Source organism: Pangasianodon hypophthalmus, chromosome 18 (assembly GCF_027358585.1).
Source record: "Pangasianodon hypophthalmus isolate fPanHyp1 chromosome 18, fPanHyp1.pri, whole genome shotgun sequence".
In the NCBI taxonomy this organism is placed as follows: Eukaryota; Metazoa; Chordata; class Actinopteri; order Siluriformes; family Pangasiidae; genus Pangasianodon; species Pangasianodon hypophthalmus.
In genome coordinates, this window is record NC_069727.1 from 4,851,633 (window position 1) to 4,868,207 (window position 16,575).

The 16,575-nt window shown below is 39.7% G+C and overlaps 1 protein-coding gene across 1 annotated transcript in view; it reads right to left on the bottom strand.

Moving 5' to 3' along the window:
• Positions 1-180: 180 nt before the first annotated feature.
• adipor2 (adiponectin receptor 2) overlaps positions 181-16,575 on the bottom strand; it is a 39,860-nt gene continuing 23,465 nt past the window's right edge. The window contains exons 3-8 of the mRNA XM_026923052.3: positions 9,380-9,535; positions 6,136-6,307; positions 5,037-5,223; positions 3,760-3,947; positions 2,802-2,995; positions 181-1,982 (exon numbers count right to left, since the gene is read on the bottom strand). Coding sequence (XP_026778853.1) covers positions 1,854-1,982; positions 2,802-2,995; positions 3,760-3,947; positions 5,037-5,223; positions 6,136-6,307; positions 9,380-9,535 — 1,026 coding nt within the window. The 3' untranslated portion in view covers positions 181-1,853. The remainder of the gene's footprint in view (positions 1,983-2,801; positions 2,996-3,759; positions 3,948-5,036; positions 5,224-6,135; positions 6,308-9,379; positions 9,536-16,575) is intronic.

The following is a 16,575-nucleotide window of genomic DNA, read 5'->3' on the forward strand; positions in this document are numbered from 1 at the left end:
GTTTCTCTACATATGCCAGACCACTGCACAGTACTGTATATTTTTAATGTTCTCCTTGTCCAAGCCATTATAACTATATAATCTATATATAACTGTATATAGAGTTACTACTATAACTCTAGTAGAAAAGGCTGTAACTGATTTTATTAGGAAACATAAGAAAACAGTAAACTTCAAAACTTCAGAAGGATTCAAAAACATTTTATTAGAACAATACAGCAGATATAAAGGCTCTACTGCAGACACTCGGAACTTTGTGTGCTTCAACGAGAAATAGTATGCACCTCTCACAAATCAATAATAAATTAATATTAAAAAGAATAGTGACCAAAAAAAAAAGGAAATCAACCTCATCAGAAATGAATTAAACATATAATGCAGCGAATCAAGGCCTTGTGTTGGTGGTGAAGTCAGGGCCCACAGCGGTCGACAGTTTACACCGATAACACTGTCAAAGTCTTTTACAGACGGATGAATGTGCAGTCTACAGGTTTATCCTGTATCGAAGTTCCAAGACGTTGACGTTGATCCCCGAGTTGCCTCTTTTCAACACGAGCTGACGTGTAAGGCAGCGTTTATGAAACGGACGGTGGCTGTGGCATGCCTCCGTTCCGGCCCTTGATCTTATAAAACGTCCTACGAAGTGGGTTTGCCTCATGTTGATGTGAGCAGACTGTAGTAATACTCTTACGCAGATGAAACACAGTGTGATGTGTTCATGGATCTGTAACACATGATCCATAAGCCCTCTGGAAAAGGCGAGCAAAAAGCTTGAAACAAAAATAAAGCTTTTCCTGCATTGTAATGCAAAAAAAAAAAAAAAAGAAGAAGAAGAAGTGTCCCAACCGAACAGACTGCAAAATTAAATGAAGCAACAAGCAGCGCATCATAGCAATGAAATAAAACGTGCGCTTAAACACACAGAGACGCATCTCAGCATCTTCTTCAACATCCCATAAAAAACAAACGTGTGATCCGAGGTGCTATCATCCAAGTAGAGAAGCAGAAATTCCTTGTGTGAAAAAAAGGAGGCTGAAAACGATATCTTAAGGCCAGTTGTTGGACCTGGCGCCTGTCAGGATTATGGCTTTGCCAGAAAAACTCTCACAATGGCTTCTTGTGGACTTCTGACTCAGCGAGCCAAAGATACACACTGGTACAGCCTCGGAGACAAACCTTGGCTGTGCACTTTCATGTGAAGCAGCGAATATTGCTTCATTCAGCTCAATCCAAAATCTTGTTTCTCTCCGGTCCTTTAGTCACGTTTCTTATTTTCACCCTCTTATTATTTTTGGTTCAGAAGTGCACAGTTAATTTGCCGACTCCATGATCCTAATCGATGCACCGATTGCATCTTTTCCGCTCAATTTAACAATACTATAATGTTTTTTTTTTTTTTTTTTTTAATTATTATTATTATTATTTAACATTTGTAAAAATCTATATAACCCAGGTTTAGAAATCTTATTTACATTAATAATAACGTTTATAACAGTTAAAACCATTTGCACCTTTAAAGGCAAACTTCCACACCTTTTTTTTTTTTCCCCCAACCCAGTTAATATGCAAACAGCATGAAGTCATATTGTTTACAGACCTCAAAAACAATTCTGTAAATCAGTATTTCAGAATTGGTCCACCCTCGAGCTCCACTGAATCACATCATAGGTTTTTTTTTTTTATTAAAGAGGGCAGAAGAGGAGGAGAGAAGGAATTAGGGGAAAACAAACAGAAGAAAAGATCTTGTTCAGCCCTCTGTAGTGGAGTGAGACAGTTGAGAGAGGAGGAGGTGTTACTGGCGGTGGTGGTAATAAAAGGAGAGCGCTGTCTCCCCCTGGTGGTGCAGCGGGGTCTCACAGAGCGCCGTCCGCGGTACAGCCGGCTCCCACCGTGTAGCGGAACTCCTGCAGGTTGCACACGCCGTGGAAGTGCACGAACGCTCCCGCAACCACCAAGATGTGGAACAGCTGGTGCGAGTGGAACTGAGGAGCACGAGAACAAAAAAAAACATCATGTCAAAACATGCATGAAGAAGCCAGATCACTTACACGATCACCTACTGAGAAGAGACAATCATGAAATAAAGGAACCTACTGGAGCGTGTTGTATGTGTGAACAAATATCAAATTGAGAAAAAGAAAAAGTTTCCTTTTTCTTTCTAAGTTTTGTAGAACGAGTAAAGTAAAAAATTTCGCTGTATCTACAGCCTACTGACGCTACAGCTGTGTTAAACTAGAGCTACAAAGGAGATAATCCTGTAAAAATACGAATTCATATGTATCTTTCTTTTCAACACCCTGTCCATGCTGATGGATTTATCCCTGAGTGAGGCGCTATTACTAACACTAAAGCCTGAAATAACCAGGGCTCTACAAAGAAAAACAATTTTTAAAATCCATAATCACAAATGATTACAGTATCATTACAGTCTCTACATATTATTTTTGTAAGCCACTTTGTGTAAGTATTTTCTGTAAGTTCTTTTAGAGTCTTTAAATGCCTTGGGCCACTTGTTCCACTGTGATGTGGAGAAATAAATTTAAAAACAACAACAACAACAAAAAAACTCTGCACAATGACTACCACTGCTGCAACAATCCACATTAAGATAAATTACATTTCCACGCCTAAGCATCATAATTTACTAACCAGATTCATTAACATCTCTTTGGTCTAAGTGGTCTACATTATTAACAAGCTGGAGAGAAGGAAAAAAAATAAATTAAAAAAATCATGATCTGCCTTTCCCGAACACTGTGATCTGGGTGTATTATACACTTCTGTGAGGTATGCACACTCACCCAGATGTCACATTTGCCGGGGAAGAATCTCTCAGGGATGCGCGCAGCGTAAAGGCAGGCTCCGGTGATGTAAAGGGCGGCCATGAGGAAGAGCCAGCCCATCTGACCGATAGTGGTGGCCCTGAGGAAGCCCTCAGAGATTACGAAGTGTAATGTGGGCACAACTCCACTCAGGCCCAGGCCCACAAACACACCTGTCACACACACACACACACACACACACACACACACACACAGATATTAGCATTACACCTTTTTTTTTTTTTTTTTTTTTTTAATTTATTTATTCAGATGACCAGGAATCTCTTAAAGGTCAGTCAGTAGCTTCATTGCAGTTCAACTTGACCTGACACATCACAGATAATCTCAAGTGTGTGCAAAATGCAATATTTTCTCTCAAAAAAAAAAAAAAAACATGAGGCAAAATTATTGACACCCCTAAATAATGTAAACAAACTGTTTTGCTACAGTCATCTCCAATCAAGATCTAAGGCTATGTTCACATTACCAAGCTGAAGTGACGCAAATCTGGATTTCTGCTTTAATGCGTCAATGATCTGATTTTTTTCAAGACTATGTGGATACAAAAATCCAATCTTTTCAAATCAGACTTCCGTGTCTGGTCATTTTTCGCCTTCGAGACCTGATCGTATACAGCTGATGAGCTGCTTTCTTACACTGTGGCTTCTAATATGATGTATAGAGTCTTGTAAATAAGACTTTTCATTGTTGATGTTTTTTGATACGGGTCACTTCCAGCTACAAATGTGAACCAATTTTAACAAAAAAAAAAAAAAAACAGAATTATGCAATGAAGATTGCAACAGGAATGCCTCCTACGTTCTTCGACATTATGGTAAGCTGCTCAGTGCAGGCAATCACTCAAGAGAAGCCTTATGTAGGGTGCCAATAATTCTGCAGTTGACTGCATACCTAACCGTGTAATGCGACTGCTTACCAGCTCTTACTCCTCGGTACTGCGGCGTGGCGAAGAAGTCACACTGGGAGACAGTGATGGCGGCGAGGCCCAGGATACACACCACGATCAGGTAAACAACACAGGGCTGAGGGGAGCAGTAGAAGGAGTAGTAAAGCCACGGCACAAAACTACCCATGATCAGGAACGCGATGCCTGAGTAGTCCAACCTAAAGCAAGACAGAGGAGACATTTCGAAAAGTCAGTACATTTTAAAAATAGTCCTTTCACAAGTCACTTGTTCGAGATAGAAACTGGAGTACGCTTATGTACTGGGTTTTACGGTAAACACCAGATTGTCAGAGAAGAGCAAGGATCGTTATTATTCAAATGATTAATAATATTAATAATCATTATTATTATTTCTAATTATCATTATTATTCAAATGATTATACACATCACCATAGGCCTATTTAATTTTTTTCCCCCTTTCAGCCTTTTTTTTTTTTAAAATAAACATTTACTTTTTTCTGACAGAAATGCTCAAAACATTCTTCATTTACATCTTGACAAAAAGGCGAGGGCCCGCATCAGCACGTCTTTCAAGTGAGAGGCAACAAGATTACTCAAGTGAGTTAGAGGAAGGGGCGGGGCTTCCATGCGGCCAGTAAATATCGCAGAGTTCAAAACACCTTCGCGACTGTCAATCATTCTAGACTCACATATCGTTTGACTTATCTGTCATTTTTTATAGGGGGGGAAAAGTCAGTCTGCCCTTTTTGTGTATTTTTAGTGATAACACGTAGTAGCATACGCTGATAAATGTGGAGTTTCTACACAAAATGCGTAAAAGATGGAAGGTCTGAACACACTTGCACATAATATAAACATATGCACTAGGTGGCAGTGTTGCATGTACCAACCAGAAAGCATGTGCTGAGACAAAGACTACTGTAGTTTTTTTTACACTGCAGAATAATTTGTGTTCATTTTAAGGCAGAACTTTGTTTTGCACTACTTCACAGTTCTTCATAAACAACTCTGGGCCAAGATTTTGTGCTCCTCTTCAAGAATTCAGTCACTTCACTTCACCCATTATATGTAAAACTGTGAGAGTAAATCATGCAATCAATAATAGTTCAGTTTCACCGAGTACTACTGCGTACAATCAATACAGGAGCATTCAGTGAAACGTTCAGTGAAACAACAAGCTGGACGCAGTCACATCGATTAGAGCTGCTTCTGTATTGTACCTCAGTAGTTTTTGATGTGTGTGCAAAAATGTGTGCGTGCGCGCGTCTCCCATAAATTCACTGACTTTGAGAATATCCGAGAGACGCCCTCTGAATGGCAGTAGACTGTGTGGAAGAGCCAGGAGAAGGACAGGCAGAGGATCGCTCCCAAGAAGAACGCGCCAATCACGATCTTCTCCTGAAACGGCGCCACAAACGACATGTTGGGTCTGAACATGTACACGATCCCCAGACACAGGAAGAACAGGCAACCTGCCCACACACACACACACACACACACACACACACACACACACACACAGGGAGAAAGGGAAGCAAAGATTAGAAGTGTGTGAGGAGAATGAATTTATTTTGTGTGGGTGAAAGGATTAATTAAAATATAGTTTTATGTTAATTAAATAAAAGAAAAATTAAATACCATGTCCTTAAAGTCATGTTTTTATTTTTTTATCTCTTCAGGTCTTGCAGGCAGTAAAAGTGGGCAGAGTGCAAGATTGATATCTACGTAATTCTACCTCAATATCTACAAGATAAAGAATTATCTTTTTTATTTGTATTTGTTTTGATTCTGTTATCTAAATCGTTTTGTAGCCATCAAGACATGATAGCTGATAGAATCCTGACTCACAATTACTAAATCAAGCTCGGATTTATTTTGTCCACTAGATGGCAGGACTGTATCAAGTACACCTGATTTCTTCATTGCTGTAATAGTTAGATTTTCTAGAAGTTTAAAAAGAGCCAGGTTGGAGATAATATTTGAGATAGAAGGTGCAAATAAAACTGAACTTGGGCATCTGGCTTTAACAAAAACAACCCACTAGCTAAAGTCAGTGTGAAATCACTCATTTCCAGGGCCATAAACTTACACTGCTGTTTAACAGACATTCTCTGCATGTAACTAACGCTTGCACTCCTCAGACACCATGGCTCTGTCCCAAGAAACACCACACTCCTGCAAGCTCTAGTAAGTTAATTACTGGTGATTAGAGCAGCTCGTAGATTTGCCGCATGGCATCAGTGCAGACGTAAGCAAATAATTATACTGTAGAATGTTATAAAGCAGACCACCAAAACTGCTGCACTGATAACGTCCTACACGAATGTATAGTGTTCAGGCCAACACGTGTGTGTGTGTGTGTGTGTGTGTGTTAGTTTTCTCACCGAGAAGGTGAGTCCAGATGTTGCCCGTCTCTGTGTGGATTCTGAAGATGCTCTTGAAGCACGCTCTGAAGGATGGCATCGGTGGCCTGTGTCCATGCAGGAGGAAGTCGTTGTCCTTCAGCCAATCAGGCAGCACGTCGTGAGGGATGACACGCCACCGGCCTTCCCACATCTTCACCGGACAAAAAGATAAACACAACAAAACATCATATAAACAACCAGAACAATCCAGTGGTCATTCACAAGAAAGTAAGACAGAAAGACAGAAAGAAAGAAGATATACTAGAACAAAATAAACACTGAAAGAAAGAAAGAAATAAAGAAAGAAAGAAAGAAAGAACACTATAAAAATATAGGAAATAGTACAGGAAATGCAACAAAGAAAGAAAGAAAGAAAACAAATAATAATAAAAAAAAACTATAAAATATAGGAAATACTACAGGAAATGCAATAAGAAAGAAAGAAAGAAAGAAAGAAACACTATAAAATATAGGAAATACTACAGGAAATGCAAGAAAGAAAAAGCAAGAAAGAAAAAACACTATAAAATATAGAAAATACTACAGGAAATGCAATAAGAAAGAAAGAAATACCAGAAAGAGAGAAAGAAAGAAAATGAAAAAGAAACAGAAGGACAGACAAATGAGAGTAAGATAAAAGAAGGAAAAAGAAAGAACATTTTTAAAAGGATAAAGTAGATAGAGTTTGAGAGAGAGATTAAGATAAATATAGTGGTGTATTAATCACAGTATTAATCACAGTATTAATCACAGTGGGGAAGTGGACACACACTGCTTGGCTTATGGACACACCAGTGTAAACGCTCTGCTCATTCCTGTAACACTCACACCCAGTCCCCAAGCTGCTCACAGTAGTTTTCCACTTTACTGAAGATAAGAGCGAGACATTGCACAACGATGTGAAAGGACACCACCACAGTCCTTTCTCCACCATGTCTGAGCAGCGTGCTCTCTACTCCACTGTATCTGTGACTCAACTGACGAGTGGACAGAAATGTGTTCGCAGCAAAGAACAAGCCCAGGAGTTTATTATCCCATGGGAGAACTTTTAATATAGTTCATTTCTGTGTTGAAGCGAGACTCATTCTTCATAGTTATCACCAAAAAATGAAGGAGCAGAAGTTGTTGAGTGAGTGCGAGACATCATCCGGAGTGATTAATGTGGTAACTGAAGGCCTGCGGTGAGCAATTTCGGTAGAGGCTCGAGCTCATTGGAAACACGGCGACACTCCGAAGCTCTGGCTCTAACGGAGCGGCGGCTGAGAGCCGGGATCAGACTGAGTGGAGAGACTCTTACTCAAACAGTCGCTTTTAACCCAGAGCCGCTCTTCCTCTACAGGAGGGGAAGTGAGGAGGCGAGAAAGAGGGCAAAAGGGGGTTGAAAGTCACCAAGACTTGAACTGGAAGGCTTGTAACCAACACAGAGCAGACGTTTGTCTTTCCCCTAGTGCACTTGCATGTCTATCGATAGAAAAGCGAGTCGCCTGAAGACAGGAGATGGGTAATGAGTACTGGCAAGGGTTCCATGCTGATCGTCTCAGTTCCACAGGGAGATGGAGGAGCACGAATGCAGCTGCAGCTGTCTGGCAGAGACGGAGCATTCTTAGGGAGCATCTGTATTGATGAGTGCAGTCATGTGACTTCCCCATGGCCATGTATATACATTTGGTTATAAAATAGTGGAAGACACATATGGGCTTTTTTGTGAGCTGTTTGTGTGTTTATGAACTCTTGTAGCCGGGACTAACAGAATTAGCGTCCAAGCTATATTCTTTTTTCCGCTTCACCATGATACTGTAACTACAGTTTGAGCAGAGGTTGAGTTGGAGTAAATCTGTATCTGCCACAAGATATAAGATTTATGGAAAAAACTCTAAAAACTACTAGTAGTTTTTAGCAGTTAGCCTATTTTTATCCGTCATTTTTGTTTGTTTGTTTTTTTCCCCCCATTTGCCGATTAAACAATGTTAGGATTTTCTGCAGGTTTAAGCACGTGCTTGAGGAATCATAGAAAACAGGATTTGAAGATTCTTGCCAGTTCCTGATTAGCATCCACAGCAAAATGTTCCCAGATTTTTACATCCCTTGCACCAGTGGCACTCATTGTGGCAGCTGAGCTTTGTTTTTCAGCCTACATAATATTAAAACCCCACTCAGTGCTCGTCTGACTGAGAAAAAGATACAAAACATATTGACTATTGCTTCAGCGAGCGTTCGACCAGATGAGTCTGATTACGAGCGTCTGAACACCATCGCATTCCCAGCAAGGCCCAAAGTTTAGCTCTTATCATACTGTAGCTTAAAGAAGAAGAATTAATTAGTCTACATACAGCCTTTTCCATAAATGCATGTAAACTTTTCAAATGTTTAAATTTTTAAATACGTTTAAAAGTTTTGATAGTTTGATCAATTAATAAACAAAGTTCATTTGTTTCTTCAGATTCTGTGCTGCCTAAGACTACACGTAAACATAGCGTACCTGATTATAAGATGATGCCTTTAGTTTATGATGTGTATGTGATGTGTATAGAACGGTTTTGATGTTCTACGTCTATGGCGGAAGATGAATATTGCCCTTATTTCGGATCCATCTAAAAGACAGGTGGCCTTCAGAATTTCCGATCAATGCTTTTAAAGTTCGTTATGGAGTGCCAGGAAGATAGAAAGAGTTTTGCTAGGTGGATTAATCAGTGTGCATCAAAAACAGATGGATTTTTTTTTTTTCAGACTCAAGAACAAGCAGGTATTTGAAAACACCGATAAGCCTGAACAGTCCAATAAAGCCATCATAACTTTCCTGCTTACTACACAAAGAGCTCAGGATCAAACCGGGGACCCTGGAGCTGTGACACTGAGGTGCCACCGCAGTTAAACATATCCATAAACAAATAACAAGCCTCGCTAGACACAAGTATATTTTACATGCGATGAACACTGCAGCTGAAATGTTGATCTTTTTATGAGGGTGCAAACATGATGTGCTGCATTAGAAACTCTGTAAGACAATGATATAGCTGCACAGTCTCAGCCTCTCCTAACTAGCTCGCCGTGTCTCACTACATGACGTCAGCTACCACTTCGTCAGTTAGGTTTCTGGGCAACCAAAACACGCAACTGGGCAACACATGGGAGCTTTTACATTCCCAGTGGGCTAGATAATGAATTTATGATTTGTCCGCCCCTGAGTGTGTGTGTGTGTGTGTGTGTGTGTGTTGTGACTGACCTTATGGACAAACTCCTCCATCTTTTCCATAGCGTGGTGGGCCTGCAGCAGTGGCGTCATCCCCATAAAGCCTTCATCCGAGCTCCTCTCCTCCTCTTCCTCTGCCTCTGTTCTCTTGTCTCCTTCATGGTGTACCGTTCTTCTAATGGCCGCAGTCTGAAAACACCAACAGAAGAGTCAGGACACACAATCCTCACAACACAGGGTGTGTTTACATGTATAATCTCATAACTCCAAAAAAGGAAAATCGGGTTTTGGCCACGATTTGATTGGATTTACATGCACTTAAGTAATCTAATATCGGAGAAACCCCAGGTGTGTGGGTCGGTCAGTCAGACAGTGATCACATTTCTAAACACATGACGTATGCACCCACGGACGCTTTGGGGGAAAACAATCGATTCTCAGATGGGTGTCTTTTGAACAATGTTTTGCACTGATGGTTTAAAATGCTTTTATGTGTGTAAAAATGTAACATATACCATAACAATTCTGATTAAATTATATTTACTTAAATGATTCAGTGTTCGACTGCATTCAAATATTAAAGAGTATGCACAAACACACATAAAACTCATACTAATTACTATTATATCGACCTCTCGTATATAGAATTTTCCGGAAATCGTGCAGTCTTGAAGCACTAGTCTGCCACCTTGCAGTTATTTATCTCTCCTCCACACAGCGCATCATTATAATAACAATTAGGCGTGTGGGACAGACACAATGCTGCACAGACAGGCCGATGCATCACTGTGTAAAAGAGCAGCTCCTTACTCCTTTCTCTCCCATACACCATTCCCTCTCTCTCTCTCTCTGGTGAATAAATAGTAAGTAGGCTGCCTATAGCAGATCTGGGCCAAAGGAAGCAGGAGACAGCTAGTGGACAGTGAACCTCTACTGACCTGCTAAGAAACAAGCTGATATCAAAGATATCAAAGAGAGAGAGAGAGAGAGGGAAAGACAGGGGGAGATAGGGGGAGAGGGAGTCTCAGAGTGAGAGACACAGAGAGTGAGACCAAGAAACAGAATCAAAGTAACAGACAGACAGATAGAAACAGAAAAAAAGATGCAGAGAGGGACAAAGAGAGCAATGCAGTGAGACTGAGAGAGAGAGTAAGCAAAAAAGAGAAAGAGACAAAGAAAGACAAAGGGAGAGACACAGAGAGAGAGAGAGAGAGAGAGAGAGACAGTGAGAAAAATGCAGAAAAAGACAGAAAGAAAGAACGAAAGATAGAGACAAGGAGAGAGAGAGAGAGAGAGAGAGAGAGACAGAGAGAGAGAGAGAAAGAGAGAGTGAAGAGAAGAGAAGAGAAGAGAAGAGAAGAGTGTGAAAGTAGGTGTTGAGTAGGACGGGTTAATGAGGAGCTCTTAATCAGATCAGGTTTGGCCTGAGGGATGTGCAGCATCTCAGTAATCAGTGTTGACGTGGCTAAGCACAGACCTTATTCTTTACTGAAACACACGCACTACCTGAATCCATTTCTTATTCACTAAACCGTGCACTATTTACCTGCTTGTTCTCTCAGTGGACAAATTATATTCCCTAGATAGTTCCCCTATAGTATTACCCACAATGCACTATGAATGTAGTGTACAACGCATGCACACTATACCACAATATAAAGTGATTTAATGAATAAAATAACGTTGGGGTGGTAATGACTTCTGTCACGTCAGGCCACATCACACCACACACTCCAGCTTAACGCAGGATAAGCTTTACCCATGACATCACCTTTTACCAATGTGTCACTGTTTCACTCTGTGTGTGTAGTAATGTGCTGTTCAGTCTCCGTATCTCACAGCCTTACAGCTGTACTGACCTTGAAGCTGTCCTGTGCTGAAAACGCTCAGTATTCCAGTCCACCACACTGCCACAGTCGACTGAGCAGGCAATCTCAGAGCCCACACAATGGGATAGAGAAATGACAAGGCATTACGGTGCTTCGCTCCAACCGCTCTCCTCAAAGCGTGTTCAAATGGAGTCCTTACGGGAACGCTGCACCGCAGCCCCGGATCATTTCACGTCATCTAATTATATCCACGACAAACCAATAGACAAGCACACACACACCCCCACAAACAACAAAGTGTTTCGGCGCTCCGCTTAATGCTTTTAAATGGACCGCTTAATGCTTGAACACGGGTCCATAAATAGATCCGCTTGGAGCGATCCTAAGAGCGATCTATGAATAGTCTAGCGTGCAACATGCAACATGATCTCGTAAGTGGATGATTTGTTAAAATTCAGAAGCTACTAAGTGGAGCAAATGTGGAGCGATAATAATGATCCTGCTTTGAAAAAGTAATTGCCTCCCTTCCTGATTACTTCTATTTTTGCGTACACTTAACTGTTTACACTAAATTTAATATAAGATTCAGACAACCTTTTTTTTTTTTTTTTTAAATGATCATTTCATAAATGATCATGTTCTGTGGTATGATGAGTCAAAAGAGGAACTTTTTGAAAAGACATGCGTCGTGTTACAGCTGGCGTAATGCTAACAGCATTCCACAATAACGATCAATAGCATGGTGGTGGTTGTGTGATGGCGTGGGGATGCTTTGCTGCTTCAGGGACTGGGCGATTTGCCATAATTGACAGAACTATGCATTTCTGTACCAGAAAATCCAAGCACAGTTGGGTTATGGGGCAAAGACAATGATCCAAAAGAGCACAAGAGCAAGTTCACTTCTTAATGTCGCAAAAGAAATAATTAAGGTTTTGTACTGGCCTAGTCAGAGTTTACTTCCTCACGAGCCTCTCTTTTTCCTCTCTTGCAGTTAATAAGACTCCTTCCACAAATGTTAACTAAATGTCTCCTAACAGAAAACTCCATCGTATCAATGATCAGTTTTGTTAAATAACAACAGGTTTTTTTAACACTGTTATTATTAGACTCATATGTTCAGTGCCTGCCAAATTTCTCTGAATGTCATGGGGGTGGAGGGGAGCAAATTAGAACATTAAAAATTATATTTAGATAAATAACAATTTGTAGAGGCATGATAATACAAATATTAAGAAGATTTAAAATCTCCTAAAGCTACTCCCAGTAGGTGCTAATCAAGTTAAACTAAGAGGTTCCTGACTAGAGAGTGTTGAGTTTCTTAAACTGCTGGGAGTCTAAATGGGAGCGATGCCATAACCATCTGCGGTCTGGAGTTCACAGAGACACAACAGGCCATGCTCTCAGTGGGTGGGAAAGAGGCTTTATTTATTTTTTCCTCCTTGTTGAGATTAGAGGGTTTCTGTGAATAATGTGAGCTAATTAAAAGTGTCCGTTACAGCACATATATAAAACTAAACAGTTCCTCTAAGCGTCTCTCCTGACTTGTAGCATTGACTAAACACTAACTCTGGAGGAGAAATCAAGGATATGGGAGAGGAAAAAAAAAACGCACCCACTTCTCAGAACAATTTTCATGTACAAATATCTACTGGCAGTAGGAGCTGATCCTAGATGCATTAACTAAGGAATCTGATTTTTCCTCATTTTCCTATAACAGCACATCTAAAAGTGTTTTATTCCTATTATATTTGCCATCAGTTAAAATTTCTATTAAATAAGGAACGACAGCTCAGACGTTTTATCCATTTACAGTTACGTTTAATGTTGCGGAACGTCCAAAAATCAAGTTTCTAAAAACTTACAAAAAAAACTTACAGCTCTACATCTGACTGTTACAAAGTGCTGACACTGGAGACTCCTTAAAAAAAATGCTAAATAAACATCTTGTCACAGAAAACTTCATTTTAACAATTCCATGTTTACAAGACTGTGTGCATGTTGTTACTCTAGAAATGATAATGTATTACAATGAGCACATTAATACAGACCTGTCCAAGCCGTTACAGGAGATTAACGGACACCTTCTGACCAAGCGAGAATTCATCAATATATTATATATATATATATGCCTTTGATGTAAATTACACCATGATGAAGGAGCCTACACTACACCTAAATGAAAATCAGCCAAGATTTGAAGCTACCATTAGTGATCATGGTTCAAAATGATCAAAAGCTCTCGCATGGACATCACAGAAACACAAGAAATGCATAATGAGCAGACGAAATAACCGCACATGCAAGGTGAGAATAGATAATAGATATATTGTCAAGGTTAGCTGTATTGTGGTTCTTTACGGTGGTTGCTTGTCAGTAAATGGATCTGGCCAGACTCCTTGCAAAGACAGACCAGATCTATAATGCATGACTAACCCGTTTCCCATGCCTGCCAGCAAAATACACTGTGTGTGTGTGTGTGTTTTTAGATCTTTCTACAGTCTGCTCCAGTGTTTAAAATGCATATGTGCACTGGTCATTGCGAAACCACATTAAATTATAGGAGGATGGTAATATAAGGGGAGAACAGCAGCTCTGAAGCATGCACTACTCCTCTTCCTCTGTGTTGTGGTACACTCCTGGGTGTGTGCGCAAGCAGCTGTGGGGTTTATAGAGCCTCCTTATGCCTTAGAGGGGCACCAGATGGACGTCTTTTTGACTGTTTTAAGCAGACCAATAACAAGGAGGCCACTGTGGGGTTTTGGAGAGGAACCAGCTAATGAAAGACCCTGAACTTTAAAAAAAAAAAAAAAAAAGAGCTATTCATATCGGTAGCCACGAAGGGTGTGTGGCGTAGAAAATTCAAGATTACACTCATGTTCAAAAGTTGAGTCCTTACGAAATGTGGTCCTTACGAAAATAGACAAGAGGCACAAAATAGATCTGAAAGAAATTAAATTTTAAAGAATACTATATGCATAATGGCTAAAACAATAATAACACTTCTAATCAAAACTATTCAGGCATTTTAGACCAAAATATCTGACTTTAATTTGACTTTACCATTTTATTCTACGCTGATACTATGACCAAAAAAAAAAAAAAAAAAAAAAATCAAAAAAAAAAATCATGACTCTCAAAGGCATTTCTATGACACATGATATACCAGCAATACAGTAGTGTTGCATTAAAAAACATAAATAACATTAAAAAATAAATAAATAAATAAAAATCACCCTAAACACATTCAATCCTAACAGCGTAAGGGCTGTACCTGAATTCATGTGCGTGTTTATAAGCGACAATTTCACCTTCGCTCTGTCACCTAATACCACAATTACACTTTTGAAAGGTGATAATAAGTTCACTTCCTAATTGGGCTGAAGGATATAAATGGTGTTTTTGCACACACAGGCCTGTAAGCATTTCATTACTATTCGCAAAACAAACATGACTCATCGTGACTGTCCTCAAGTTATCTCCCGAGCGTGTTTACCACGTGCAGAAAAACGTGGGGAGTTTATCCGCTTACACACAACAGTGGAGCTGTGAACACACAACTCAGGACTGAGCACATGCCAAGGCTGTTAACCCTTAATGAAATAAAACTAAATTACATTTACTATGTTTCAGTCACTTTTTTATGACAGTGTGCTTCTGTGATGATGTTCTTTAAGATTACTGTAAAATGAATTGATTAGCAAACAGTGTCAGAGCATAATTATTAACATTTGGTCATATATCATATGTGATAAATAAAATAATAAAATAAAATGTAATATCCTAACACAGATTTCTAACCTTTCCAGCCATGCTTTTTCAGTTAAGTAAACCTACAAGATCTCGAGTCCAAATTAACCCATGCATGTTAAGATGAAGAAAATGTGGATTTCAAATGAATTATCTTCTTATGTAAGTTCTAGTAAACTTGGTTTTAAAAAGGCATTCTGAGTTCAATATTTTTGTGACACTTGATGACGAAGTTAAAATGTTCCTTATTAATTTTGTGTATTTACAGCAGCAACCTATTAGGCTTGTGAGATCAGACGCAACATGCCATCGTCCTGTTGTCAGGGTTTCTACACATTTTCCATTTCAAAATTCCATACTTTTCCATACTGCGTATGAACCCTGTGCTGTGCCCCCTAACTATCGCTGATTGACGATAGAACCGCCTGTGGCTTTGAGGGGGCGTGGTCAGACATACGCAACACATCACATACACGTTATAAAAAAATCTCAGGAGCTGGTTACGAGTCAGGTGTAGCTGCAAAATAAAATAATTTATTAAATACCCATTAACAAGGTCATGAATGCTGCAAAACTGCAATAAATCCCTCACACAGTTTTTGGTTCTCCCCGTTGAAAATGAATGGCAGTGAAACTTCCAGCGACAAATCTGCATGCAGTGGACATGTACCATTACAGTCAGTTCTCAATAAAAAGATGTTATTGTGCATTTCATATTTGTACGTTACAGACTGTGAATGTCTTGAATGCTGCCTTGCGTTCGTCAATGATTAACCGATACCTGTTCTTTACTTTAGCAATAATCGACTGAGGAAATTCTTTACATTTCACAACCTTAATTCCAGTATTTGTTGAAATGTTCTCAGCACACAGAGAGGTTTGACAGGATGCTCACTTGTGCATTAGAGTCTTCTGCAACATCACAAAAGACAAAGCTGCTATAAAAAAAAAAAAAAAGAGCACTACACCCTCAGTGAAATGTTTCTGTTACACTCCATGCCGAAGTTAAAACCATGCTGACTACAGACTCAAAATAAACACCAAAAAAAAAAAAAAAAATCAGGTGATCATATCAAAGGATATTATCATACATCTAGACAATCCAGGTGGAAAAAAACACGCTTATGCATCGGTTATTCATGACAATACAAATATAACTACAGCAGTCTGAAACAATGCGAGACACTTCACCTCTTTATGAACTGAGAACTGATTTATCTGACATGATAAATAACCCTCTCAGTGAGGAGAGTGAGAGCTCATCGAGGGTAAATAACCGTCCTGCTTTAGATTCAAGTGCACTCAGAGCTTACATTTGGACTTTAATGAGTTTCTACTACAAACGCAGCCTTGCCTGACTGTATAACCCTACACTCACAGTGGCATGAGACAGCCGACTGGTCATTATCCGTAGACGTGCGCGATACAGAATCTATGCAAACTAAATAAAAGCGGCACTGACTTGAATAATTCCTCATACCAGTCTTGTGGTTGGACGTTACTCAAGTTCCCCACCCTAGTTCAACTTTAGTTCCTACCTGCAATTAGTTCCCATTTACCGTTTGACACACAAGAAAAACTCATAACTGTGGCTACATTTTATCCCGTCATACACAACGTCTCGTTAAATGTGTACAGAGATGTTACTAGTGT